Source organism: Mytilus galloprovincialis, chromosome 2, assembly GCF_965363235.1.
Source record: "Mytilus galloprovincialis chromosome 2, xbMytGall1.hap1.1, whole genome shotgun sequence".
NCBI classification, from domain to species: domain Eukaryota; kingdom Metazoa; phylum Mollusca; class Bivalvia; order Mytilida; family Mytilidae; genus Mytilus; species Mytilus galloprovincialis.
Genome location: NC_134839.1, coordinates 101,667,013 through 101,694,698, shown reverse-complemented (window position 1 = coordinate 101,694,698; position 27,686 = coordinate 101,667,013). Strand labels below are relative to the sequence as shown.

The following is a 27,686-nucleotide window of genomic DNA, read 5'->3' as shown; positions in this document are numbered from 1 at the left end:
ATATTTTCCTTTAAGTTCTTTAAATTGAGATTATTGTCTGTTAAATTATATTTTTCAATAGAGTTCGAGATAAATTTGTGCCAAGATCTGTGTCCATCAGTATATAATGAATGATCTAATTTATATGTTTCACTAAGCAATCTGTCAGATGGAAGCTGTTTAAGTCGATCATAATATTTAAGGGCTAGGATTAGTATATGATTCAAAGTAGGTTGTCTTCCTAATTCACACTTTATTGCCATATTTGAACTTCTCTTGTGAACTCCTAAAATATTTTTTACAAAATTTATTATGAATTTTTTCAAAAGGTAATTTATCAATATTTGAGTCTTTTATATTGTAGTCACTAATCCATATTTCAGATCCATAAGTACTTATGGGTTTTATAAGAGTATCAAAAAGTTTTAATTTTAGTTTATGATCTATAGTATTGAATCCAAATGTCTTAGAGTGCAGAGAAAAAAGTGCCTTTAGGCTTTGTTTGTATAAGTGTTCTGCAGCATGTTTAAAATTTCCATATGAATTTTTTCAAAAGGTAATTTATCAATATTTGAGTCTTTTATATTGTAGTCACTAATCCATATTTCAGATCCATAAGTACTTATGGGTTTTATAAGAGTATCAAAAAGTTTTAATTTTAGTTTATGATCTATAGTATTGAATCCAAATGTCTTAGAGTGCAGAGAAAAAAGTGCCTTTAGGCTTTGTTTGTATAAGTGTTCTGCAGCATGTTTAAAATTTCCATTAAAGTAAATGATAATACCCAGATATTTATATTTCTCAACAATTTCAATTTCTTTGTTATTATAAAAAAAATTAAATTTTTTGAAATGTTTTTTACCTTTACTGAAGATCATAATTTTTGTTTTATTTAAATTGACATTCAGCTTCCATTTATCACAGTATGTTTTTAGAGAATTTAAACAGGATTGAAGACCTTCTTTGCTTTCAGATAGTAATAGTAAATCATCAGCATATAATAAGCAATTCATTCTAGTGTCTATAAGCTGCACCGGAAAACATGATTCTTGGGGGAAAATTGAATCAATGTCATTGACATATATATTAAAGAAGAGGGGGCTTAAGCCATCGCCTTGTTGCACACCTTTTCCTAATTTAGATGGCTCAGTAATAGTGTTATCTTTTTTTACAACAAATTTTGCATTATTATACATATGGTGAAGTAATTGGAAAAAATGTCCTTTTACTCCCAGTTTTAAAAGTTTTTCAAATCATCCATCATGCCAAATTGAATCAAATGCCTTGGAAAAATCTACAAAACAGGCATATATCTGTTTTTTGTTTTTAAAGATATATTTGTTTAGTATTGTCTTTATTGTAAATATATGATCAGTTGTACGGTAATCTGGTCTGAATCCGGCTTGAAATTTGTTATATAGATTATGATCATCTAGGTATCCATTAAGTCTAGTTTGTAATAAAGAAGTGAAAAGTTTTCCGAAGCAGCTTGTAAGACTTACGCATCTGTAATTATCACAACAATTAATATCACCATTCTTATGTATAAATGTGGTACATGAGATATTCCAGCAATCTGGAAATACACCCGATGACAAAATCCTATTAAATAAATTGACAAAGGAAGGTAATAACTTATTTTTACCATATTTTATAAATTCGTTAGGAATCATATCAATGCCTGGTTGTTTATTGTTTTTTAACTTATGAATACCTTTACGGACCTCTCCACAAGTAAAGGGAAAATCTAGAGGGCCTGTATCTGAAAAATCTGGAGCTGTAGGTATAAAATTGGGGTTTTCATGTTTATCTGCTGCATATAAATCATTCATATATTTGTGCCAATCAGAGATACTAATTGGATTAGTTTTTACCGTTTTATTTTTTAATTTATCAATAGTTTCCCAAAACAATTTGGGATTATTTTCATGTAGAGTATCAAGTTTTGTAACTAAATCATTGACAAACTTTTGTCTTGCTAATTTCAAAGATTTGTTATATTCTTTGCGAAGTCTATGAAAATTACTTCGTATATGTGCATTATTTGGATACTGTTGCATTTTCTTGCCTAAATTGCGAAGCTCTTTTTTCATAATGAAGCAATTACCATTATACCAGTTATGCTTCTTTTTCTTTTTCTTCTTTTTGAATAATTTGAATTTAAATGATTTCTTTGCAGCTTTAATCATGATATTAGTTAAATGTTCAGTTAAAGTATTAATATCTTTTTCTGGATCATTGACTTGGAGGCGAAATGATTGAATATCTTTCTCTTCATCATTTTCTAGCAGAGATATGTATTCATTTTTTCCATTTTCAAGACAAAATTTTCCTGGGATTGGAAAAGTAAAATTGTAATCTTGTTTGGAGTTATTGTTTAGATTATTTAAAGTTTTCAGACTAAACCATACAATGCAATGATCTGATAGTTCATTAGGGGGAAGTACATGTAGAAAAGGAAAACTGTCTTCACTGACAATAACATAATCTATATTACTTCTGCCATTTGGACAAAAATAGGTGAAGTTACCTAGGGAGTCACCCATCGGTCTGCCATTAAGAATTCTCATTTTTGAATCAATACAAAGATCAACAATATTTTTGCCTTATTCATTTACAATTGTATCCATGTTTTTTCTTATGGTTAATGGGTCATCTACAGTGTAGTTTGCTGGAAGATAATTATTATCTATATGTGAAATGTGGTCTAGTTCGATATAATCAAACAAATCTCCAGTCCGGGCATTAAAATCTCCCATTAAAACAACTTTCCCTTTTTGGGAGAAGTTGTCTATAGAGTTTTTCAAATTTTCAAATAATGAATCATGATCAGGGGAAACTGAAGCCATTCTTGGTTTAATATAAACAGTGCAAATATAAAAGTCATGGGGTAAACCCAGTTGAGTTTTATTTAATTTTATCCATATATAGTCTTTAGTAGATATAACTTTATCTATGATATTTAAAGTTGAAAGTTCTTTTTTATAATATACTATAATTCCTCCTGATCGTCTACCTCTCTTACCCTTAGCTTTAGTTGCATGAACTGTAATATGTGAGTAGCCAGGCAGAGAAATGTTTGACTCCCCAGATGTTCAAGATTCTACAATACTAAAGATATCATATTTGTTATCTGCTACAATATCATTTAATTTTTCAATACGAAACCCATTAATATTGCAGCAGGCTAGATTTAGCATAATGATAATTATATATGTAAGTGAAAAATACAGGTATATACACTCAATAAACTCAGACTTCAAATACATGTTTGGTCAAATAATTAGATTATATACACATGATCTTCAAAAGAAAAGATATGATGCTACTTGCATCGTATTTATCTGTGCAGATAGAAAATATTTCTTGTATTGGGTACTTATCTATAACGTTCATTATATATATGGGTACTGTAGTAAAAATTTAACAAACAGAAAAAGAGAAAAATATTAAACAGTTAAAAAATGATATTTGAGTAGGTAAGTACCGAGTATCTCAAAATTTTATATGTACACTATAACATCTATAAACTACAATGTTGTTAACAAATTATATATTCAAAAGCCTCATAATCAGTTCACGTTCTCTGAACCAGTTGGGCTGACTAGATTCTGGAGGGACTAGTGATCTTTGCTCACGGAAAGCATTTGCATTTGGACGATCATAAAATGAATGTTCGAAGTTAGCTGGCGAAAAAAGTCTGTTCAGCATGGTATGTTTCTAGACAGCAGTGCGATACGAGAACTTAAGTTTTTACATACATAGTCAATTTGAAATTTCCAGTCCAAATTTTTGTCAATATATACACCCAAAAGTTTCTGTATTTCAACGTGTGTGTTTGGGCTATCTTTTATACATATACATATATTCATATCATTTCCTAGCAAAGTCCGTTTCTTTTTTGTTCCAATCAACATATAAGTAGTTTTTAAGGGATTTATAACCATCCTATTGTTCAGACACCAATTATTTATGGTGTTGGCATCGTAATTTAGTTTTCTTTCTATCTCTGCCTTATTAGTTCCATATGTATAAAGTGTTGTATCATCAGCATACATATCAATGGTATCTAAAGTCATGTCATTTGTGAATAAAACAAACAAAGGGGGACCTAAAATGGACCCTTGGGGAACCCCATATTTAATACATTTATATATATATATGTTTATGGACATTTGTTTGGATATCTCTCGTATAAATAAGGTCTGACTAAGTGAAGAACTTATTAAGCAAACTATATGTGAAGGACTGTACCAGTAAAACTAAGTGTTTTTTTTTTTTTATTTACTGCTGGCATTTTATACTTTCTAGTTTGGTATTTCTGAAACATGGTTATCAGGAAATATTACCAAGACGATTTGAAATGTTCATATATGTTCGAAATCTAGAATTGAAAATTTCGACTTGGTTGTAAAAGGTATACTACTGACAAGATACAACTGTACTTAGTTATACGGGAAAGACGGACTAAATCGACATCTTTTCCTTTTCACAATATCACATATCTTTACGGACTAAGTATTCAAATACCTAACAACATTTGTTTAGCGGTGTTCAGATACCAGAATGGTCGTCTTACCTGTAAATGTATCAAGTATCCTGTTTCAATTGAGATATTTTGAGTTTTGATTCGTATGACGTATGATTATATACTTAGGGGACGTTATCCCTGTCGACGCATTTTATTAGATTTGAACCTCGGTAAACTATAGTTGTCTTGTATATTTAAGCTGCTCAGTTGTGAACTTTCCATTTCTATGAAGCACCATTCCAGCAACGTATTTATCTCGTTATTTTTATATTTAAACATTTGAATATCTAGTTTCCTTCAAAATTTAGAAAGATTGGGGCTTTTTACACTAATGTACATGTATTTGATGCAATACTTAACATGTATTGTTAAAGGAGATATTCATCAGCCTTTGATATTTACTTGAAATTGTCTTTAAGTTAAACAAAAATCTCTTTAAAAGGCTGAAATGCAAGTTTCATTTTAATCTCATTACTCTATGGGTTATACATTTATCTATATGTTATAGTTGCGTTGTACCTAATTATATTCTAAAAAGTTAGGTATCCAAAAATACCTTCATAGACAATGTTGTTCAGAATGTGTCAATGGTTTTCAAAAATTGTAACACTATATTTATGTGACGTAAAATCGGATAATCAAAATCGAAATCATAAAAGAAAGCGCCGATCAAATATTTGTTTTAGTTTGTTGAAAGAAATTGTCAGCGACGTATACAACATTTTATTTTTTAAAAAAGGTTGTGAACTCGTAAGTTCAACTTATTTCTAACTTTGTTATTTTGTATTTAAGCAAACAATAGATAAAAAGTATATTGACCTGAAATTAAAATTACGAAATGTTTTTTGCAACTTAATATTCATTATATTTTTTTGTTAAATGGTTCAGTTGACTTCAAATCATATGGTATACTTTGTAAATAAAAATACATATAAAAAACGACAAATAACCTCAAAAATTTAAGCGGATACTTAAGGGCAAATACAAAGAGTGTTGATACCAGGGAATAAAATATATATGACATTGAATTTACGCATTTAAATCTTGGAGTTTATAATTTGGTGTAAATACGTGAATATCAGAATACCGTGTTAAACTTTGTATTTACTGCACTAAATGACTTCATTTAAGAATTTAAAGCATTGAGTGCTATTTTGCTTAATATCGAGCTCTTCGGTTTTTTTAATATCTGTTTTAGACTTATTTAATAAAAACTTAGGGTAAAATTGAATTGGGAATGTAGCAGCTAAGTAATACATAACATCATTAGCAAGACTGTAAGTGCTGGTATCGATCAAACTAATAAAGTGTCTCAATATGCAAACGAAGCCAATTGGTTAATTGTATTCATTTCCAAGTAGTCTCAGTCATCTAAATAACATGTCAATTATTTTTAATTCCAGATTGTAACAGGACTGTATGACAGAGCAAGACATCAGGATGAATGTCATTATTTCTGGAAAGGACTATATTTTACCTTTGATTAATCTGTGATAAATATTGAAACTATTAGTAAGTGATAACTAAATAACTGACCATGTTGAACTTATTGTTGATGCTGGTATTGTTTTTGGAATTTATGGGAACAGCATTAAGCAAGATTTGTCATGAGCAAAAAGTAAGTATCAGTATTTTTACAATTTTGGCTACAATTTTTGTCTAAATTAATTTTTCAATTTAAATTAAAATGACATATTTGTATTCAGTACAGATATGATGGGTAAAGTATAAAGAAAAACATATACAGTTGGGAGAGTATATCAATATATCATTCAACTTTTCAATATATTTTACATTAATATCTAAACTGTCACGAGGATGAATACCAATAAAACATTTTCTAGCCTGTTATTTGTTTCGTCGTGTTGATCTACCTGATATACTTCTGGTCCACGACAAACATATTGTTTACAAATTAAAGTTTTTTTTTAAAGTGCAAAGTCATTTCACATTTAAATTTCAGACACATTTAGAGTTAACAGCATTCTTACTAAATCATTTACTCAATTTGACTGTGGTCACTATGCTATATATCTGTCATATTTATTTTCGTATATCATGCCATTAGTTTTTTTTACTTTCAACTGTTTCATATTTGTCATTTTTGGGCTATATATTACATTCCAAGAAATAACGATTTCACATCAACAAAAACTAAGATATTACATTATATATTTTTTTTTAAATTTTCATGCGTTCGAAGCGCTTTTTAGGAACGCTAAAATTCACATCTTTTAAAGTTACATATACGTTCTAGTTTTTGTAATCACATGATCGTCGTCTTTCCCTCAAATGTGACATTTCAAATTTATCACCTAGTTTATACTTAATTAAACAATACGACGGATGTCAAAAGTGGAACAGTTTCCGCACACCCTTCAAGAGCACATGCAATCACCCTTGGCTTTGGGTTGGGTTCGTTTTGCTAAGTCTTGAGTTCTCTAATTTGAGTTTGTATACTGTTTGTCTTTTGGTGTTTGATACTATTTTTAATAAAGACGTTTTTAGTTTGAATGTCCTCAACTTATGAGTATGAAAATTATTTTTGGAATTTTAAATCTTTCTATTAAATTTTTGAAGTAATATAAATTGAATGGTTTTGTTGCGTGAAGAAAAATCACAAATTTAACAATAGTATCAAAGCTCATACTAAGCCAAACTGACGTGAACTCCTAAGGCATTATCTAGCAAGAATAGTAAAATCGACCATATCAACAATTTTAATCAGTTATATTACTCTTAATATCTTCCTTTGTTCAGGCTAATACCTGATAAAATGGAATACTTTGACATGATAAATGATATTTTCTTGCTCACGCAATGCAATCATTTTTGTTTACTCTTGGTAATGTCATGCTGTAAGTAAAAGCATATAAAAACGAAAGCAACAACATTGAAATGATATGACATAATCCATGTGTATACAACATTACTTAATGTGAAGGCATATTAAATCGAAACATAACTGAATTCACAAATTTCACATAACACATATCGTAAGATGTCTTGCTATTGTAAATATAATGAATGGTATTGACTTATCAAGTTATATGCAAATAAGTGAATTGTACTTTTGATTTCTTATTAATTTACACGTTTTTTTTTAAATTTTAATTTTAAAGTTTATTTTTGATGTCAATCTAAACAAAGTTTTCGAATATCTGGTTTCTTTGATCTGTTTGTTAGTTAAAAAGGTTTCTTTAATTCATTCCTAGTCTACACATACATCTTTAATTCATTCCTAGTCTACACATATATCTTTAATTCATTCCGTGTCTACACATATATCTTTAATTCATTCCGTGTCTACACATATATCTTTAATTCATTCCGTGTCTACACATATATCTTTAATTCATTCCGTGTCTACATATATCTTTAATTCATTCCGTGTCTACACATATATCTTTAATTCATTCCTAGTCTACACATATATCTTTAATTCATTCCTAGTCTACACATATACCTTTAATTCATTCCTAGTCTACACATATATAAAATGTATATAATAGAAACGATTGTGTTAAAAACTGCAAACTTCTAAATACGTTATTCCAAAGTTCACTAAGGATTGCCGTACAAAATGTATTTAAAATCTTTTCAGCAAATAATTTCAATTTTAGAATTTTTACACTTCATTATTCGGGTGAATTTTTCAGTAAAAGATACTTTCTCTGTAACTGTACATTATGTCAACACTATTCGGTTTGTGGATTGCTAAAGTGTCTTATCGCTTCGTGGGTAAATTATAACGTGGTGATTGGTTTAACGCCGTCACGCGGTGAACCCTTATTGGGGTTAGTAAATTTCAGTTCATGACAGCATGTCTTCTGTTAATGGTGACGTTATCTATTGATCTTGTTGTATTTCATTGCCTTTTTTCTGCAAAATGCATTAAGAAAGATAGAGGGTGAGTAAAATCCATAGGAGATTCAGCCTTCTGCCTACCCTCCCTGGATTTTACCTACGCTCTATGATTCCGTAGGGGTCAGTAGCAAACCGTATATATTATGTTATCGCACCGCGTGTAAAACAGCACGTTGTGATTGGTTTAAAGACGTCACGTGGTGACCCTCTATGAGACCGTAGGGGGTTCATGACGCTTTGAAGGTGACGTCATCTATTGATGTTGTTGTGTTTTACTGTTTATTTTTCAACAAATAAAGGCAACAGTAGTATACCGCTGTTCAAAACTCATAAATCCATGGACAAAAAACAAAATCGGGGTAACAAACTAAAACCGAGGGAAACGCATTAAATATAAGAGGAGAACAACGACACAACACCGAAACGCAACACACACAGAAACAGACCAAGCAACAGACAAAACACCACGAGAATAACAAATATAACATCAAAACCAAATACAAAAATTTGGGATAGATAAGTACCGTGCCACGTCTTATCTAAAAAATAAGAGAAAACACAAACGACTCAACGTTAAAATGCAACACACACAGAAACGAACAAAACGCAGCAAAAAAGTACAGCGTGCGATACATTCGTTACACGGTTAACTACTGACCCCTACGGATGACCCCCTACGCATCCGTAGAGGGTCAGTAGCGAACCACATAACTTATAATATTCTATATTTTTCTGCTTCTTATAGTTTGTTTTAAATTGACATTGACCTACGTCAAGAAGTTTATCGCCGAGGAAATATTTATACATTACAGCAGACTAGACATATTTGATATAGAAGCAACAACAATAGCAATGATGATAATGATAAAATCAATAAAAAAGAATCAAGACTTACAACATTGTAAGCTAGACACAAGTTTTGTTTACATACCAGTAGTTCTAAAAATCAAAACAGCGGGAATGTCATTACAGTTATAATAAAGATTTTGCATTACTATTAAAACTATTTTATGGTTTTATATTTCTTGAGAGTCGTCCTGTTTTTTTGGAAATCAAATATAGGAAAATTGTTTAACATTTTAACGCTTCAGTGAAATATGGCATATTGTCTTCAACGGTTAAAAAAATTACCTCTCATTTACTTGCTTGTTTTATTGACACTTCACATAATGTATTTTATTTAATGTAGTTAGATAAATGGATTTTTTTTTTCATTTTCGTGTCACTTTAATCGAGTATTAATTTATCAACATTGATGAAGAAAAATTAACTGACGTTTAATATAAATTATACGCTTAGAACAAAGGCAAAATTGATTAACATCTCTTCATGCTTTTACCCATTACTATCTGCAATAGATTAGGTTCTATGGCTTACATAGCCCTTGCAATAGTGAATAGTTATAGAAAGGAAAATAGTAACTAATTATTAAACTATTATAATTAAGCACACAACAACCATTAAAAATAGAACTCGTTTTCGACCAGATTGTAATTTTTGCGTCTGTTTTTTATATGATGGCTTCAAACCAAAACATTAAACATGAACTGTCAAACACACATTTATCAACCTTTGTTGTTACGGTAAACCAGGTGAGTAGCTAGGATGTTCTAATATTCAGTCTTTACTGTTTTCGTTTTGTTGGTTTAGTTTGAATTATGTTATTTGTCCATACATTTCATGGTGTTATATATTTTCAAGTGTTGCAATTCATATTTTATTACAAAATCTTCTATTGATTAGATATTTCAGGAAAACTCTCAAGTGACTAACAAAACGGTATAAGATAAATTAAACAGGAAGTGCCGTGCAAATGACCAATATTCAAGATAGCTTATCTCTCAGAAAAAAAGTTAAATCATTACGGAAATCTCGAAGAATCCAGTTAAATTGTTATAGACGTCATGCGCTTATATGATCTCACGCAAACATACAGAACCAAATGTAAAAGATTTAAGTATTAATAATATAAGAGTAGTCATTTCCTCGTGTTTTCTAAACGCTGGTTACTTGTGTTTTATTTTTCCTTAACATTTTATGGTTTTTATTTGAATTTTCATTAATTGTAGTTTTAAGTGAGTGTTGTGTTTTCATAATGAAAATACGTTAAAAAAACGGTTAATTTTATAATTTTTAACACCTTTGGGTATGAATAAACACGTTTTCTCTAGATTTCTCGCTATTTATAGACAAACAGTAGACATTCATTTGTCACGATATTGATGTGGGTTCTAATTAACAGGACGTCCTTAATTTGTAGATTTGTTTTTGAACTGAAACTATATGGCACCGCCATCTTTATTACTTTTTCAAACATTATAAGTTAATGATAGGTCATTTAGATTCAACTTTTGCTATTGACAAATACAAAATAAAAATAAAATCCACATGCGTGTGTCTAAAATGTTACAATTCTACACAGAATTAATATAAACTATATATACACTACTTAATTTTAGAATACTAGTACTTCAATCACCGTCAGTTTTTGTCATTCATTACGCGAACTTGTCTTTTGATAACTCATGTAATTGTTTTTTCAGACGCAAATTTTGTCAAAACATCAACAACAAGCCTTGATTGAACAAGAATTGATGCGATGTTTTACCAATATTAAAAACCAAAATGATAAAAACTGTAAGTATAAAAAGGTTTGGAATATACAGGAATAAACAAAAATCAAGCACAACATCTCTTCCATTTGGTGTCACTCAAACGCGTTATAATAACCTTAATTGAAATATTTGAAAATGACGCAGTAACAAAATTGATATTGTGTGGTAAGATCGACTTGACTATCACTATCTTAAAATATGATATATTGCAGCAAGCCAATGTGAACAAGTATGGGACGGTGTAATGTGTTGGCCGCCGGTCAAACAAGGAACTACAAGCGTTCAACAATGTCCAAGATATATCCATAAGTTTAAACCAGATGGTAAGATTGCTGTCTTTAATTCATACGATTTTAGAATAGTCTTTTCGTAATGCTTTAAAATTTTGCATGAGTTTTAAAAAATATACGTGGTGTAGGTAATACACACCGAGTATATCTAACTTCATTACAAAAATTCATGTAATGGCAAAATAAAAAAAAAACAAAACTATGTGTAATTGTCTGCATCAGGTTTCAAAACCGGAAGTCAAATATATACTTTGGCTAAACAGTCTTTTGAGCCTACATGTGAAGTTGTTACTAATGTCTTTTGTTTATATAAATACATGTGGGTCTCTTAAAAAAGAATAAAATGAGGGACCGAAATAACGACTGTGTTTACTGTACACTACTAAGGAGAATAATTATATTTGAATGCTTAAAGAAAAGCCAAGAATATGCTTAAGTGCCTATATATCCTTCATTAAGTTGAAGTCTTCTCATCATATTGTACAGAAACCATTATGTCAAATTAAATTGATCATTATGAATACTTGTATCGCAGATTACAAAGAAACTTACAATATGCCGAAGCCACTACTCCATTCTCTTTTCTTTGATTATAAAAATAGCACTCAACCAAGCGTGGAAATTTCGTTGTATAAAATACGCTTGTGAAATTCTTTATTTCACCACAGTTTTATAACTTAGATAGAATAGTAAACTAATGGCAGTACAAAATCCGAAGAGCTTTTAGTCATTTATTCCTCACCAGTTATAGGTTTTGAATTTCAAAATAGTTGTGTGTCGAAACATGCATACAGTGTAATGAAAATAGGATCTTTTTGATTATTTAGTGTTCCGTATGCGTGAAATCGTCAAAACACAATCCATTTTGCATTACCTACATTCGTTTGGGAGACATATAATTCACCAGATTATTATCAGATGATAATTTAATATCAATCCAAGTAGCAAGTACTTTGGTACTGGCATTAAAATACGAATATTGCTGTAATTTAATTTTAAAATCATTTTTAATTTAGGAATGCATTTCGCTCCTGTGTATCTGTGATTCTGTCCACGGGTTTGGCTTTACGTTTTCGTCGTATTTGGTTTCATAATCTCTCAACAATAGTATCAGGTTTTTCACTTAAAAAATCAACAAAGAGACATAAATGTCGAAATGTGCACCAAGTCAGTAAACTTGAACCGTTAATACTATTACACTTATGCCACATTGATTTTCCTCTATTATGTTTTTTTCTTGCACTTTAAAAAAAAATATGCAGAATTTAGCTTTTATTTCAAATAAAGAAATACTAGGCATTAGTAAAGATAGAATACAGTCCACATAATGTTTCATTTCATATAAGAAAATTACCATCGCTGGAAGTTAATCAATCAGATTTTCACACTTTTTCTTCCTGTGTATAAGCTATATTAACCATGTAATCGAAAGTCTTAAAAATATTCTATAGAAACACCAAATAAAAAATAATGGTGCTTTGAAACACCCAAGATATATTTTTTTACTGCAATGAAATGTAGGATAATTTTCCTACAACTGCCAATTTCACGGGAATATTTTATTACGACCGTTTTTCGTATTCAACTTGATGTGACGTACTCTGCTTTTGGGTAAATATGTGACGTACTCTGCTTTTGGGTAAATATGTGGTGATAACAGGTTTTACGGTTAATTTTGTACTAAGGACGAATTAGAACTTGATATTTGTCGAGTTAAAACCCGAACGTTGTTCCAATTTATTCTATTTTGTTATTATTTTCTGTTCACACTTTCCCATCACGACACCCTCATGAATTATATCAAATTATCCTAGTAAAATTTTCTTACGGTTATGTTAGAAAAAATATACATGTTTTGCAAAAATTGTTCGTGTAGATGTTGTCCTCTAGAAAAAAGAACATTTTGACTGGAATATGTCTGTACATTTATCTGTGTTGTTTATGTCTTTTTGTATATTTTAATCAACTAAATAATAATAAAGCCTTTCAAAACTTGGACATAAGCATTGTTTTAAATGCTGACTATGAAACATTACAAAACAAACTTTTAATGACAAGAAACCTTTCTAAAATTTAATCAATAGATAAATCCATTTCATTTACGGTTCCAATTAAAGAGTTATCATCAAATTTCCAATGGCGTTATTGAGGACTGATTTCTTGCATAGAATACTGTTTAATTCAACGTACGAACGTCAACTTATCTAATTGTTCATCCAGTAATAGTTGGAATATCTCTAGGGAATATCCTAGTATAATTGGTTCTCTCCAATTACAGTGATTCTTTTATTGATCATTTAATACAATAACTTGTGTAAGAGCAGTAAACGCTGAAGGCAATCACCAAGGTTAATAGGTAGACAAAATTAGCAACAGTATATAAAAGGCTTCTGTGATGCAGCACAAATTATAGCACAATGTTTAAAGGTTATATCAAAAAGAAATGTATGTCTTTTAAGTGTTAAGACTTTTTGTGTATGTTTTTAAACTCTGAACTAATGAACGTCTGAGACCTTCATCATAAATTAGTTGACGAATCTATAATGGAAACAAATCTAAGGGAAAATGGGCCAAACCTATATAACAAATCTTACAGAAATATGTTTGTTTTAACAATTTGAAGTGTTATAAGCATTTTCTTTTTTTTTAATGCATTTTCTTTTACTTTGTTCTTCCCTGGATATTATATTTTTGTTTTAATTTACATCTCTTTGTATCGTTTGAACTAGGTGGTCTAAACTAAACTAAACACAATTATGAATCCGTCTTTATCAATTTGATCCCACTAATCATGAAAACGGATAAGAAGACTTTTTCAAAAGTCTGTACACATCCACAGTTTAGGACAACTTTATCATATTGAGGTGCACAAAGGCACGTCTGCTTAATATCATAAGCAGTTTGTTACTGTATGTTTTTTTACTAAATGTATAAGTTTTGTCTTTATTCGTATTTTTTTTTCTGGTTTTGACATCGATGATGATACAACCGTGAATCAGCAGACATATTAATCAATGTACATCTATAAAGTAGAGAGTATATGGCAATTGAACGGAAATAGTTTAATGTGTTTGTCCAATCAATTACAAAATAATGTGTTATAAAAATAATCGTCATGGGTATAAAGAAAAAGACAATTCCTGTCTGTATCTAAATCGTTGTGTGAGAATTTTTCAGATTTCTGGATGTAAATAGGCAACAAAAAAAAAACAAATAGGAAAAAAGTAAAGAAAGCTTTATCGTTACGGGAATAAAAAAATGCCTTTCTTAAATTAGAAAAACAACAAGCTATGAGGCGTTTGTACTTATTTACAAGAGATAGGTATAAAACAGTGAACAGTTGAAACTAATGTATATTCGAAACCTAGAGTTACATCAAGCAATCTATAAGTATAACATTATATCTTGCACCGTAATGACTATTGACAAAAGGCAAGCATTAAGTAAGATTAGTAGAGATCGGAATCGACAAAAGAACACAGAAGCTTTCAGGAAATACATTTACAATCATTTGTGACTAAACGACCGAAATGTAAGGTTATTGTGCGGTTAATTTCAGTTAAGTCGGACGGAGCAATCTATTTTACAATAGTTGAGCTCACCTGTGAAACTCAATACTAGTATATTAAAATGTGATTGAACATTTGCTGTATGAACCATACATACATATCATATACCGGTATGCTGTCCGTTTGACGTCGTCCTCAAATGTTTAAAAATGAATGTCCTGTTTTATCAGAATTTTGCTCACTTATTCTTTTTGCTAAGAATACTAAATCATTGTCTGCATAAAACTCACCCGTAGCTTTTAAATAGAGATAGTTAGAAGACCAACTAAATTGAGAAGTTGAATAGCATTAAACAACCCACGTAACGAAAAGAACTGCAAATACCACTACGGAAATATATGCTTGACGGCAGTATCGCATTGGTGTTTATAGCCACCTTAGTTTCTTCGTAATTCTTTTACAAAAAAATAAACATATTAATGATTTTTAATGTCAACACATAAGTGCCGACTATAAGGGAGAACACATTCACAAGAAGTGTCATCGATACAAGGATAATAATTTGTTATACCAAATGTATTCGTTATTGGAATTACAATTTCGATTTTATTTCTTATATTCTATTCAAACACCTTTTCAAAAGATTGTCGAATACTCTGGTATTTTCCTATTTTTTCAGTGTTTGCCTTGAAATCATTGTATAGATCGTAGAGTTATGTCAAATAGTGAATAGTGAAATTACAAAGGGCGAAACTAATTTTATAAGTAACGTGTCTTAAGCTATTTCGCACAATAAAATAAATAAATTATACGGAACAATAGATTATGTATGAACTCTGAATGTTTCATATGCACTTGTGAGATTGAAATTATTTCCATTTTAATAGGCTTTGCAACGCGGATATGTTTGGAAAACGGCGACTGGTTTGTTCATCCCGAATTAAACAAAACATGGACAAACTATTCCGGATGTGTTGGAAACAATACAGATAACCAATCACTAGTGCCCGATGTCATTCAGGTATAACATAGTAAATGGGTTACTTTACAGTACGACGGACTCTTATCTGGACTACATTTGATACTTTCGTTTGGAGTTAAAAAAAACCCAACATCAATCGGTATAATTCAACCGACTTCAATTAAGATATCTATTTATCTTGTATCAATTACATGTGTATGTATTTACATTTCAATGAGATGAAAATATGTAGCTTGAACAATTTTTGACTAATGAAAGTTTTCCACCTATTTCTGTCATGTTGTATATATGATATGTTTATGAAATTGTATAAATAACGAATGAGAAGAAATAACTTTTCTACCTTATTGCAATATTGAAGATTTAAAAAAGTAAACATCATAATAACAGAGGTTTTTATGTTGGTTGTGTTATAATGATAAGTTCTTCAAGTCTCATCAAATTTGCCATGTCGAAGATAATAGGACTAGCCAACCTACAATCATTATGGTACATAAATTGACCATAACATTATTTGGTCGGGTATTCTGTACATTATTTCTTTTATTAGATATATACTGTATGTTTATAATAGGAACATATGCCTAGGATCCAGATATTCTACAACATTGGTTATGGTATTTCACTGGTTTCACTCCTTGTTGCAGTTATACTGATGATTTATTTTAGGTAGTCATTTTTATTATATATCTTTAATACTGTATCCCCTGCGGCTTTTAATTACACCATAAACATGCATATAACTATGATTTTTTTTTAAATATTTATTTGATTGTACTATATTATTACTGTGATTCAATTAAAAAAGGCACTTTATTCAGCATCCAACATTTCAATGTTTATATCCTGTTATATTTTGTTTTTATTTAAACACACAGCAAATATTGCTAAGTAACATTATTTTGACGATAAACTTATTTGAGTTAAATAGCAGTTATATTAATAAGATTTACATCAAGTCCAAATTGAATTCCTCGAACCTAAAGCATCACATTTCTTTTTTCCGAAGAAACAAACTTAGACAAATCAGAAATACAGTATTCAAAGATTAAGAGACCAGTATACTGATTGCAAGTATTACGAATCATTAATCAATCTCCAATTTAATAGACATTGAAAAAATGTATACTACACCTCAAAACATCCAAGATCTCACGCCAGGAGATCAGTCCTAAACAGAATAAGTACAAATACTTCCACAAGATCTGCTTACCCTTCCGGAGCACATGAGATCACCACCAGTTTTTGGTGATGCTCATGTTGCTTAGTCTTTAGTTTTCTATGTTGTGTCTTGTGTACTATTATTTGTCTGTTTGTCTTTTTCTTTTTTAGCCATGACATTGTCAGGTGTTTTTTCGATCTCTGAGGTTGACTGTCCCTTTTGTATCTTTCGCCCCTCTTTTCCAAACAACTCATAAAACTACAAAACGAAATTCTGACTTATATCTTTGATAAGGGTTTTAGGGGGACAGTCACATTAACAATGTCGTCATGTTTAACTAAATTTTAATAAGCTTTTGGATTATATATTGGGGTGCTTACATCCATATTTTCGGATTTCAACATTCAAAGTTAATATAGCATACAGACATGATAAATGCAGTTTTAAAGGACATTTTGTTGCCTTAGAAATATAAAGAAACACGTGAATGGGCTAAACAATGGTTCTTAGAACGCAATCGTATTCTGTATTCGTCTTTCAGATAAAAATGGTTCTTAAATTTTCATGATTAACAAATATTGAGATACAAATTAAAAGGACAACACATGAATTTAGGGGACTGTTATAGCTGAGTAAGCGATATGCGATTTGCTCATTGTTGAAAGTTGTCTTGTGACCTTAAGTTGTCAATTTCATTGTCATTTTAAGGTAAAATGGTTGCTTAAACCTGGTTTAAAGGCTATCCATACTTCCTGCTTGAATGGCAATATTAAAATTTTCTCTAAAATGACATCATAACGTGAAATAAATGCAGTAAAGATATACGCAGATACACTCAGGACAAAGAAATACTTGAACGAATAATATATAATAGTGCAATAAAACATGTAAACCCCAGAAAAACAACGGGCATTATATCACACCTGAACATGACAATAGAATTATAAAATGTGCGTCACACGAGTTTATCAACGTATTTTTGTGACGTTTATTTATCAATGGTAAATTTCGAAAAATAGAACATAAAATTGGGATTGAGCTTCTAGTAATGTTATTTTATATTTTTTTCTAACCTTGACAAGAATATAACAATTGAATTGTGTTTTTCATGGTGTAATTGTGTGTATTTTCTAACGAATGATCTTTTCCAAAAGAAGGTCAAATATGAACATGAAAGCAGCCCAAAAAATACAAAAAACACTTTTTTGTTAAAATCCGATGAATAAATGTGTGAATAAAAATATTTTTTGTTTATTTCAGAAAACTTCATTGCCAGAGGAATACTGTTCACATCAACATGTTTATTTCATTTATATTACGATCAATTATTTGTTTCATCAAGGACATAGACATAACACCTGAGGTATATTACTCCTCCACCATAGAAGGAGAAACATCATTTGGTCAGGTAAAAACATCATTTCAACTTTCTATATTTTGTAGTTTTAAATCACTAAAAATGATAAGCATTGAGAAAGATTGCGAATATTCAACTATGCATTAATATTCAAAATAGAAATTAAATACGAGTACTTTGGTCAACATAAATACTTTATTCTAGCCAAAGATAACTCAAGAGATTCTTATATATCAATTATGAATACCAAAAAGATAGCTTGGCACACAACCACTTAAAAATTTATATAATAAAGAACTTTCAAAATCAATGCAAGGCTCTAAAATATGTTGAATGTAAAAAAATTAAAGGTATCAAACATACAATGCAACAACGATGTGACATTATACAACCACACTAAATAGATACTTCCCTTATAACAAATCTGGTGTTCTATCAGTAATTATTGTATTGTTTTTTACAAATAAAAATCAATACTAATGCAATACGGAAGCAGCACATTATTTGCTAAGATTGATTTAAAAAAATGATATCCATTTTTAAGAGTTAAGCAATATTGTATTCACTAAAATAACAAGTAGACTAAACAGGAGCAGAGTTCAAATTAAACTACTGTCAACTGAGAGGCTACATTTAGGTTGTACACAACTTATAAAACGCAGAAATGCTAGAAACAAATCTCACGGTGTATTTTGAAATGTAAACAGTTATCATTTTTTGGTCTAGAGTAAATTCGCACGAACATGACTAGACTTGCGTTTTCAGTTATATTAACTTATTGACCACTTACAGTGAACTGTTGATTTATCATAACGCAATCGAAATGTATTAAAAGTCCGTGAATCACAAGAAACTGCAATAACAAGCGTGACATGACAGCAATGCATTTAGACTTTTAAGATTTAATGTTTTCGATAACACAAAATCCTAACTCGTATTACAGTGTTTCGTTAAGTCACTGAAGGTCAGAGAGAAGCTACGTGATATATAAACAAAAAGGCAATTTGACAATATATTTCACGATTTAAATGTGAAGATATCAAAACAGTTTTTAAAATTTTATTTTGCCGATTGATTCTACTCCCAATTTGGACATTTTGATTCATTGTAAAAGAGGTGCAAAAGATGACAGAGAGACATTCTAACTCATAGATCGAAAATAAACTGACAACGCCATGGTTGAAAAAGAAAAAGAGACGAATAATAGAACAATGAAACTACCTAGGAAACTATAGACTAAGCAACACATTAAACTGCGGTGATCTCAGGTGCTCGGAAGGGTAAGCAGATCCTGCTCCATATGTTTCACCCGTTGTGTTGCTTATGTTATTACTAAGTCGGTAAATAGTCTAAATGAGGCGTGCATATTGGTAGACGTGTACACATTCTACGCGCCCAGTCTTGTTTTTTTTTATCAACTTCTCTAGTTAACATTAACATTTGACTAGTGTAATATGTCGTTATTATAACACATCTTATTTAGCCATACCTTACTCATTAAAATAATGTATGCACTCAAAGTTGAACCTTTCTGGTATATAATGCGTCAATTCGTTCAACGATGTAATAGCAATATAGCATATTAATCTTTAGCTCAATTTGTAGGCATGGATATGTAAATCGGTTTACGTCATCTTCTACTATGTATTAACTGCAAATTTCATGTGGATATTTGTTGAAGGACTATTTTTACATACATTTGTTTTGTCGACAAAATACAACGTATCACGACATATATACAGAACATTTCTTATTTTAGGATGGTGTGAGTATATTTAACGTTTTGCTGATGTCATTGCTTTCAAAAACTGGCAATAGTCTTCTTTTGTTCCTGTACATTTAACCCAACTAACTGTGCCTTTCGAACTGATAAAGTTGATATTCCAACCAAAATTCCACCAGATAGTTACAAAACTGTATTAATAAATTAAAGTATATATTAGAATATTTTGATATTAAAAACAGAGACGGAAGATAGATGCACAAAGGAATTTTGACATTTATAAGTCAAATAAAATTGGACAGCGAACAAAAAACCAAGAACAACTTCACAACAAACGACAGTATACAAGCCATAGAATAGCTTTTCAAAGATGTTCAGATCAGAATGACCTTTTTGATGAAGATTTGTTTAATAATAGTTATGGACGGGGTTTTTGTTACGACAATTGGAACATACGAGTGTTTAGAATATTTGAGCTTTATATGTAACAGTTGTTTTTACCAGAGTGAAAACCTACAATACAGAATTTAAATATAAGCAAGAGAGAGTTTCGTATACACCAATTACATTTTGAAAAGAATTATCAAAACTGCAGTATGAAATGCCCCCTAAAAAAATTAACACAAATATCTTAATACTCTCGATTATATTTTATTTCAAACAGCATATGTAAAAAAATACCTTCTTGATTACGTTGGACACTTTTGTGCGCTTTTGAAAATGTTAACATAATTGGATCATGACAAGACCACTTTGGCCGTCCTTCCTCAACAAGACATATTTTAGATTTCAATGAAGTTACATTGATTATTTTATATGTTTTTGGGAGTGAGCATATTTATCATATTTCTAAACAATTACATATCACAAAGTAGATTTAACACATTTACCTATTAAAGCAAAAATGGAAGTAGCTTGTCTTTACATATTTTGATAACAGAATTCTTTTATTCAGGTGTGCCTTTATTGTCAGTTATACCATGGGTAATTGTGCGATATATGTTCGAAAACACACTGTAAGTAAACACACTATACAATATTGACGTTATAATACAATTTGTGAAATTTTTACATGAAAACAAAGTTTGAATTATTATACATTTAAGTTGAATAACAAAATTTAGCAATGCAGTTGCATCATTTACGGGTTTGCATTCAATAGTACCAAGATATGAGATATTCTAAAAATTACCTTGCTTGTTTTGTCGGTCTGTTATGAGTTAGAGTAATGTGGTTTTTTTTTTTATACATATTGCAATAGTCAAAACTGTACTGTCGAATAACCAGACTTTTTATTCTGACAAATATCATTGGCCACATAACAAAACTTATATTAACTAGAAAAGAATTCGATTTAAAAGACAGACCTCGATAACAAGCAAATACAAAGGAATTTATTCTGCAAACATTTTAACAGGGTTACAAAACACAGATTTGACAAAGAAGAAGTCAAGTCATTAGCTCAATGACGGTTGTGTGCAATTACGATCACGTTGAACAGTTCTTACAAAACTGCATTAAAAATAAAGACAAAAACAAGGCAAAAAACAATTATAACAGAACACGTAGACAGTCTTCTCGATTAAGATTAACGTTGGTTTCATAAACTGAGTTATTTTTAAGTTTCTTGGGATAAAGTAATATATATATATATTCCTTTACAGTCAGGATTCTACTTCGTCAAAATTATCTCCCCATTATGCCAGCTAATTTTCACAAATGATAGCCAATGTAGGGGTGACGCGCTGCCAATTTTTCTCTTGAAAACCGATAAATTTATCCGCATAGCACTATTATGATCCTTATATGTCAGTTGTATTTTAAAAGACAAATGTATCTACTAGCTAATGAGCATCAGTTAGTGATCTTGTCTGCATCGATAAAACTTATAATTATTGTCAAATCGGTTGTCAGGTGGAATTTTTGAAAATTCATAAATATTTCAAATTATAATTAAATATTTCGTTTGAGGGCAGACTAGATTTTTTTAGTGGTTGAAGACTATAAACCTTAGTTATCACACACAAAAAACTATTAATTTTCGAAGATATGCATTTTCATCATCCAACTTGAAAGACTGTCGTCAAGTACTTTTAGTAAAAAAAAATAGCTTTTCGAACACACCTGCTCTGTTTTATGATTCATTAGATAGGTATTTCACCTGACCCATATATTTCATCTTTTAGTACCGTGATTTTTTAGGTTATAAAGTCAACCTGTAGCTTTGATATATAAAAATGATAGAATCTGAAGCGAGAAGATGTATCAAATATTCTTGCTTTGTACGTTTTCAAGACAAAATATTCAACTCAAACACGCCCTAACATAAAAAAGTGCACTCGATTTTCTCTTTTCGATACAATTGTTACCCATTTTTTAGAATTTTTTTGAGTCACATAATGGAAGGGCAGACACGAAAATTACTTAACTTATAGATTGATATGTTCTCCTTCCGTGGTATTTTTTTTTTTTTTTAAATCGGAGGTTATGCATTTTCTCTATCCAACTTGATAAATACCCATGTCGTCGACTTGATTTCTAATTGCCCTGCTTAACTTTGTAATAGATAAATTGAAACCTTATGCAAATGGCGTTTTCAAAATAGAAAACTTCGTTATTGAGAAGAAAATTGTCATTTTATTTGTTTCTATTTACTTTTAATTTTTTTGTTACTATAGTAAATATTTCAGTAAGCATTTATCGCCTTCTCTAACAAAGAGCTTCGATTCTTTTGTTCTATTTCAACCGGATTTCCGCCTGTTTACAAAGCCATATAGCTGCAATGATTTCTACATGTAAATCTATTGCTTTCGAATGATAAGGTTTGAGCATGCCTAAACATGCTACGGATGTTCGAGGCTCCTAAACACGCTTCGGATATACGATCTTTAATTTTCGTGCATCTAGATATTAATTATAAATTTATGTTTTAAGGTGTTGGAACACTATGGACAATAGATTTTTCTGGATAATCAAAGGTCCGATTATGGTAACATGTATTGTAAGTTAACAATTTATAGTAGCGTTACTTCCTAAAATACGACACTCAATAGCTATTATATTGCAAAAAACGTCAATTTAGGTAAAACAATATTTTACTAATACATATTGACAATATATAAGAATAATTTTTATCAGGGTATATTGCAATAGTTATCAAAGGTACAAGGATTGTAATTTAATACGCCAGACGCGCGTTTCGTTTACATAAGACTCATCCTTGACGCTCAGATAAAAATAATTAAAAAGCCAAAAAAGGTAGCTCAATGTGTTTTGCTATATGTCTTTATTAATGTGTCACAAGCTGGCCGTTGGTAGTTAAACTTGAATGTTTCTACGTCTTATAAGGAAGGGACCTTTAACTAACTATACAATTAGAGTTTTTTCATTGTAAAAGGTCGCTTTGTGATATATAGTTGCTTTACTCCTCGACTTTGTAACTCTGTTTGTTGGTAATCTCACTGGCATCTTATCACAGTTCGTTATTAATAGACAATAAATGTTGAATTTACTATTACATATGTGGTGTAATTATCAATGCGACAGCAAAATGAAAACAACAAAAGTCACAGAGAGTGCAAACAACAGTCAACAATAGACAGGTATATATACAAAGTGGCAACTTTGTAGTCATCCCGTTAAGAATTTATTTTTAGCAGAAATTATCAACGATATTAAAACCACTGACCATTATTTATGTTGACACGTGATGCTGACTGAATAGCATTTACAATTACATTAGATATTGTAATTCATTTATTGATTACCAGTAAAAGTCAAATTGAGGAAATGGCAATTTAACTACATATTTCCATAATGTCTTACGAATAGTTCGATATCAAATCTGATTAGATTTTTTTTGTGCGGGCAAGATGTATGATATTTGTTGATCAAGGTTGCAATGCTGCATATCTGTGATTCAGACACCATGGAGTTACCAGTTAATTTGATTGTTTCATTTGCCCAATATATAAGTTCATTAAAAAGTCTTTCTTCAATTTCTTTTATTGTAGATAAACCTAGTGTTTTTCATTAATATTATCCGAGTCTTGTATACTAAATTGAATGCAGCACACACAAAAGATCCAAATAAATACAGGTATGTTTTATCAAGTTATTTCTATGTTAACAATGTTTATCTTTTTTTTTTTATTTTTAAACATTTGTAGCCAGCATTACATGGTTCCTTAGATGTGACACCAAGTAATTCAATTAGATTGGAAATGCAGAAAGTAAATCATACCACACAAACGGCCAACAACCGTACACTCACCCCAAAAATAGACGGAAGTTCATATTTATCATTGTTACGAGTGTTATTTTCTGTTCTCCGAAGTCAGTGTATGTTCTAAAACAAATAGTATGGTGATAGAGTAAGTTACAAATTCATAAAGTAAAGCTGATAAGGGAACATCATTGTTTTTTAATTTTAGACTGTCCAATTTGACCGCCAAGATGTTGACAAATTTAAAGGTTTTTCATTTTAGGAGATTTTAAGTGTGCTTGGTGAATTCAAATCTAGAATATTTGGTTTATATTAACCTTGATTTTATTATAACCATATATATGAACAGATGTCCATATGTTCATGTCTGTAATTTTAAAAGTAAAGGAAATTTCAAGGCATAGGGTGTACTTTGACATATAATGGTTTACTTTTACAACTTGTTACTTGGGTGGAGGGTTGTCTCATTGGCACTCATACCACATCTAATTATATCCATAATCATATTTTTATGCATCAAACGGTACATGGTATAGTTATTACTATCTCTAGATTTGAATAATTGTTAACATTTAATAGAAAGTTAGCCAGATCAACATTAGTACTTATTCCATTGTTTGGCGTGTATTATGCAGTGTTTATAGCAGTGCCTATATGTATGGACCCTAATTTAGAGGTCATATGGATGTATTCGGAAATGTTCTTCAATTCATTTCAGGTAAGGGATGCAGATGTAACCATAAATGTGAACTGTTTGTTGTAATGTCATATAAGAATTAAAAGGAATAACTGGAATCACAAAAAATAATTGCATAGAACAACTAAACACATCGACAACTAATGCACAATTTTTTCGAGAATAAAAAAAAAGGATATGAAAAAAACGACAATATATGATCAAGTTAACCTGCTGAGGTACAGGCACACAAATGATGGGCTACACCAGTTTGATGGGCAAAATATCTGGAAGTACATGTATATTTGTTTACATTGAATGTATTAGATATGTGACATATCATATCAATAACTGGTTATTGTTTTGTTTCAGGGATTTGCAGTTGCCTTATTATTTTGTTTTATGAACGGAGAGGTAATTATAACGTGTATAAAACAAAATCTTCAAAGTTTAAACATTGAGATGGTTAACTGCAGAAAACTTAAATTTTATTTAGGTGAAACAATACAAATGTTGCTGTAGGTTTTTTTTTTTTATAGAATATGTTTTGTATTTAAATCAAATTGATCACCTACATTTGCACGACAACATCATAATTGCACGCAGTTTCAAAGTTTGATTGATTTTGCCATATCTGACTATTTTCTTTTTTTATGAACCTTTTTCTGTTGGTTGTGCATGAAGTTGGCAATAATTTTTGAGATAAAAAAGAGAGCTAATATGAGAGATACTCAAAACTGGTTTTGATATGTTTATTATAAGCTAAATGTGAAACACAACTAATCCCTGCCCCGGAATGAAAGAACATAACAGATAGGAAACGATACAACATTATTTTCAATTTCAGTTATATTCATTTTGCTAGCAAAAGACAACACAAGTTACAATGTTACAAGTTACAATGGTGTGCTCGGGGTAGAAAAACATGTCACTTTATTGACCTGGAATTAAGAGCTATGCATAAATGAAATTGGAGAATTAAGCATAAAAGCATAGGGACAAAGAATAAGTGTTGTGCCTTCTACATAAACTGTGAATGATTGGCAATTTCGTATTACCAACCAAACTAACAAAGCCGTTCGGAGATTTTGTTTTCTAAATAAGTTTTGACATAGAGCGATTTTAATTGACAGGTTCAGACAGAGATCAAGAATGATTGGCATAGACAGCATATGACATTACGGAAAATCAACTTGTCACATTCCAAACATTTTATATAGAGAAACCAAAGATATTTCTTGACACTTGACACATATCATGTGCTGTATCTCAAATTTAGATGTGATATTTATATGATATGTATGCGCCTGTCGAATTCCATGTTGTCTTGTGACATTTGTATCAGTTAAAAATCTTTCATTGAGTGTATTTCATTTATTGATTGTAATTCACAGGTTCAAAGAGAAATCAAGAAGCATTGGCGTCGTCGGCAAATAATGCGTCGTCAAAGCAATATGTCATCACGTTCAAAAACATATGCTATAGACCATGACACACATCACACGTGTGTTCCGGACACATGGGATTCAAATGGAAACATGGACCTAAAGGAACTGACTATACCAGTGTGTAATGTCGAAATTGATCTCAATGTTAATTCGCCTCAGGAATTAGACGAAAATTTACCCATTTTGAATGATTGAAATAAATGCGTTTTGTACGTATACATTGTAATTGCATTCTAGCAGTAGTTGGTTGTACGTAGAAACATCATCATGTTGATGCACTTATATTTGCGAAAGTGGTTCGAATTGTTGTAATTTTTTTTATTTTAACCTATTTTAGGTTAACAGCTAGCCAATGAAAATCAAAACTATACATACATAGGAAAAAATTATGAATTGTAAACCAAAATGTATTGATGTGACATACTCGAATCAAATATCTAGAAATAGAACTCTCTGAAGATTAGTTTCTGAAATAGAGTTTATTATTTGTTCATAGATTAAACAATGGCTAGCCATCATTTATTTTAAGCGGAAAGAAAAAAAATATTATTTACTGTATTAACTATAATCGTAGACAGCGAGTACTGACTTGAAAACTTCACGATTAAAGGCCACTACAGAAAATAATTACTTCTATCATATAATATGTTATATATTTCAATGTTTTTAAATCGAACATCATTTAGCACGCCTGAGGGATGAGGGTATGTGTATACGGAGTAAACAAACATTTCTTGCAAAAGGCGACCTAAGTACAACAAAGTTGTTTAAAGATTTTTTTAACGCTGAGGTATTTTCTCAGTTTCCTCATACGATACATTGGATTTAAGATCTGCATTTCGACTGTGTATTATTATAATCTGCACTATCAAAATAGAAGTCCCTCTTTAGCATGGCTTTTACGGACGGGGAAATCTTAGATGACTATATGTACTTACCCAAGATAATCATAGGGATTGGGCGTATTATAACAAATATGAATATCATGAATATTAGCTGAAAGAAAATTTTCTAGTTTAATCATCCAGAAAAACAAAGAGATATGAAATATGAAAGAAACCTTTATGTATCATTAAGTCAAGATACATTGGTACAAAAAATAATACATACATTTTGCTAACTTGATATTTTTACATCAAATAAACGGATAACAATTTTCATATTCCTGAATTGTTACAGGCATTTATAATGTTGAAAATAGTGGATTTAAACTGGCTTTATCGCTATCTAAACCTCTCACTGGTATGACAAAGTTTTAAGAAAATATATGTGCTTCGAACCATAATGGGCTAAGAAAACAAATTTGTAATAATTTTGTGGTA

The 27,686-nt window shown here is 30.3% G+C and overlaps 1 protein-coding gene across 4 annotated transcripts in view; it reads left to right on the top strand.

The window, feature by feature from the left end:
- Window positions 1-26,818, top strand: part of LOC143065157 (parathyroid hormone/parathyroid hormone-related peptide receptor-like) — a 39,280-nt gene extending 12,462 nt beyond the window's left edge. The window contains exons 2-14 of one of the 4 annotated variants that reach the window (XM_076238560.1): window positions 5,914-6,022; window positions 10,921-11,014; window positions 11,205-11,315; window positions 15,679-15,812; window positions 16,348-16,442; window positions 18,196-18,343; window positions 19,898-20,057; window positions 20,971-21,031; window positions 22,950-23,016; window positions 24,029-24,114; window positions 24,820-24,958; window positions 25,289-25,330; window positions 26,311-26,818. In XM_076238560.1, coding sequence (XP_076094675.1) covers window positions 10,972-11,014; window positions 11,205-11,315; window positions 15,679-15,812; window positions 16,348-16,442; window positions 18,196-18,343; window positions 19,898-20,057; window positions 20,971-21,031; window positions 22,950-23,016; window positions 24,029-24,114; window positions 24,820-24,958; window positions 25,289-25,330; window positions 26,311-26,559 — 1,335 coding nt within the window. In that variant the 5' untranslated portion in view covers window positions 5,914-6,022; window positions 10,921-10,971 and the 3' untranslated portion in view covers window positions 26,560-26,818. Of the gene's footprint in view, window positions 1-5,913; window positions 6,129-10,920; window positions 11,015-11,204; window positions 11,316-15,678; window positions 15,813-16,347; window positions 16,443-18,195; window positions 18,344-19,897; window positions 20,058-20,970; window positions 21,032-22,949; window positions 23,017-24,028; window positions 24,115-24,819; window positions 24,959-25,288; window positions 25,331-26,049; window positions 26,226-26,310 lie in introns of those variants that run through there. The other 3 variants (XM_076238557.1, XM_076238561.1, XM_076238559.1) reach the window with 3 other exon arrangements.
- The last annotated feature ends 868 nt before the right edge of the window (window positions 26,819-27,686 follow it).